This window comes from Contarinia nasturtii, unplaced genomic scaffold (assembly GCF_009176525.2).
Source record: "Contarinia nasturtii isolate CC-2019 unplaced genomic scaffold, AAFC_CNas_1.1 Cnas_scaffold_1145, whole genome shotgun sequence".
In the NCBI taxonomy this organism is placed as follows: Eukaryota; Metazoa; Arthropoda; class Insecta; order Diptera; family Cecidomyiidae; genus Contarinia; species Contarinia nasturtii.
This window is the reverse complement of record NW_022198489.1, coordinates 1-3,359: the sequence shown is the minus strand read 5'-3', so window position 1 is coordinate 3,359 and position 3,359 is coordinate 1. Positions and strand designations below refer to the sequence as shown.

Here is a 3,359-nt window from a genome sequence, read left to right as displayed (position 1 = left end):
ATAACATATGAATCTTCAATTAAAAACAACTGCATTATACTGCTGAACACACGAATTTTATCATGTTGAGCCCATATTGCAAAGAAACGGAACGTTCACGAACATTCAATGCCCATTAACTAAATGGGCATTGCGAATCGAATTACATCATTGTAGAACAAAGGTTTTTGTGGAACAACAGAAACAGCGATAAAAAATACATATTGCGCAGCAAATCATAAGTGCGAGTTGAATGTGAATAGAATGTCATTTTTTGTGAATAAATGTTCTGATATAATTTCGAATCTTTAATGTTCTTATATTTACACTTAGAATGATTTTTTTGATAATTTGCCGATATTCAGGCAATTTGAACTAACTGGTCATTTGTTAAATATTTTTGATTTTCTTCGAAATTTGATCACTTGGGTGTAATTTTGTCGCGCAATAACATGTTCAATTCTTTTTAATATAGAAAATGTCATTAATCTAAATGCCAATAGTACAATTTTCAATATTCGTTGAACACATCACACCGTATCTCAAGAAGAAAGAAGAACTCATAATGAATTGCAATCACAAGGGACAATTTCAAAATTTATCAAATTGTAAAAATCCCCGAGTTAATCGTAAATCTTTTTTAATTTGTATTTCAAAATGTAAATGAAATAACAATAATATTATTGGTTTGATATTGAATAAACCTTTTTAATCACAATGTGAAACGAATTATAAATCGAATTTCCTATTGATTTGGGTTATAATTTCTTAAGCTATTGTCAGTTGAACATATTAGAACATATATTTTATATTTTCGAAAAAGTTGCAAGGATGGCTTTCAATTGGAATCGATTGTTTTGTTTTGTGATTCATCTTTCGTTGGTGATGAGTTTGAATGTAAGATAATTATAAATTTATGAATTTAATTTATGCTTAAAAAATTGAGTTTTTTCTATTGTGGCTCATTCGCTTTTAGGTTTCAGATGATGCACCAATTACATATGCTGTGCTGTACAGTAACTTCAAACATTTCTCGCAAGGTTGGGGGGAAGTTGAATATAGAGACTATTCAAAATCATATGCAGTGGTTGATTATTCTCATTACGCGAATAATTTTGATGAATTTAGAGAAAAATATCCGTTTTTAACAATCGAAACAACTGGTAAAGCTGAATCTGAATCAACTTTTGGGAATCCAGGCAGAGGAAAGTTTGGCACATTGACCTTCGATACGAGAAAGTTTGACAGTAGTGAATATCATAATGAGATTTTGGTTGTTGCGCATGATTCTAAATTGAGTTCGTATGGTGTTCGAGTCGAGATCGGCATTGGATTTAAAAAAAATGACAACGAATTATATTTAAGACCATTTATTCATGGATATTTTTATAGCTGGTTTTATAGTTTTATGGTGGAGTTGAAAGAACTCTAGATTTCGGTCTTGGTGTTACGAATATCACATTTCATCCTTCAAAAATCGAATATGTATTTGTCGAATTGAAGAACTCTTTATAACAAAAACGGAGTTCCTCTAATTTTTCGATACCTTCGACTTCAATTCAGACGAGTTTCATGAAAATAACTTCTAATTTCTATTGTTTGACATTTGGGAAACATTATTATTTTTCATATTTTTATTATTTTCTGTCAGCAACAAGATTTTCGGAAAAATATATATTCGGAAAAATGGATTTTCGGAAATTATTCAGATTTAATTCGGCAAACAATTTTCAGACAAATCTTAGGACCCTCCGGTAAGTGAACGGTCTTGAAAAGAAGTGTGCTGTGAAATGTCAGATTTGTTATGAAATTTTAAAATACTAAACCCAACGTGTGTCTCGAAGCCTTGGAAATTAAAAATCGTGCTAATTAGTAGATGATTTTACCAGTAGATAGTATGCATCATTCAAATTGGTATAAAAAACAACACAAAAAGATTTTTATATAGATATAGATAGTAAAAAATCATGTAACTCACAAGTAAATTGAGCGGTATTTTTACGATTTTATAAATTTCACGTGCATTTGAAGTCAAATTGCTCATGGGATTCTTCTTTGTAATTTAATAATAATGGAGATACGTATTTGATATCGTATTTTCCTCATTATCTCCCTTCGTTAACAATTGTATGAAAAAATATGATTATTATATTTTAGCTCGTGAGATATATCTTTTCTTATTCATTGCCAGCATTTTTAAAAAAGAATATCGTACATAAAACATACAAAAATTGATAGGGATTGAATGTAATCCAACTCAAAAAACCAAACACAAAACACATCGTATTAAAACGGAAAATATATTAGCTGTGAATGGTTAATAAGTACCTTCAAAAGATGAAAATATACGTGGAATATAACGGCAAAACTTATCTCGTTCTGAACTACAGCATAAAAGAGAGAGGAAGAAAATCAATATCAAATCCAATTTACACGAATCAATGTAATTGCCTTGCTGAATGAATACAGTTCTGTTGGCTTTGCGACTGTTTGATGACATCATTACCATAATGATGTTGAAAAAATTCAACAATTCATTGTCGTAGAAATGTATTTTTACAACTTAAATTGAGAGAAACATTCGTCGTGATAAACTAAGGTTTCTCCATCAATTCGCAACATAAAAATAACTCACTTGCAATTACCTTATTTCAATTATATACTTTCTTCTGTTCATTTAAATTTTTCCAAGGTAAAAGTAATATTTGGTTGACTACCTTTATTCATAACTACAATAAAGTTTAAAAAAACACTCACAAAGTAATCAAAGGGCTGGATATAAAAGTATGGTAAAGCGTTTTTAGCATCACTACACAGTGAGAAATATTTGAGTAAGGTTACTCTGATGTTCGGAGTTAGTAGAGCGTCTACCCCTCAAAATGAAATAAAAGAGTATGATTTACAGTAGGCTGTCCTGGGATCACCGATTTTAAATCAATATATAGCTTGTTTTATTCCTTACACTTAGTAGAACATTTTGGTTAAGAAATTTTCATAATATAATTATTTTCCGCGATCAAACTTGAAGTAAAAAAAATGACCAATTGAAAGGTTTCACGTTGGAAAGATTTCAAAAGTCAACTGATTCATTCACAGATTTGTCACGAACATCTCACAGTGTCACACACTTAGCGTATGTTGTTATGATTATGTAAGAAGCATCGCATGAACACAACTCTGTTGACGGCAATACATGAAAGTTCTGAAATGTATTTGAAGTCACCATCTTGCCCGTTCAACGTGAAACCCTTCAATTGATTATTTTCTTTTTCTTCAATTTTAATCGCGGAAAATAAATTTTTTATAAAATTTTCTTTACCAAAATGTTCCACCAAGTGTAAGGAATATGAAGCGGATTTAATCTCAATGAATTCATCTTA

General features: G+C 30.2%; 1 protein-coding gene across 1 annotated transcript; it reads left to right on the top strand.

Moving 5' to 3' along the window:
- Positions 1-763: 763 nt before the first annotated feature.
- LOC116344682 lies at positions 764-1,541 on the top strand. Its single transcript, XM_031773339.1, has 2 exons — positions 764-876; positions 956-1,541. Exons 1-2 carry the CDS (start codon positions 811-813, stop codon positions 1,409-1,411), a joined length of 522 nt encoding a protein of 173 aa, XP_031629199.1. The 5' UTR covers positions 764-810; the 3' UTR covers positions 1,412-1,541.
- Positions 1,542-3,359: the final 1,818 nt, after the last annotated feature.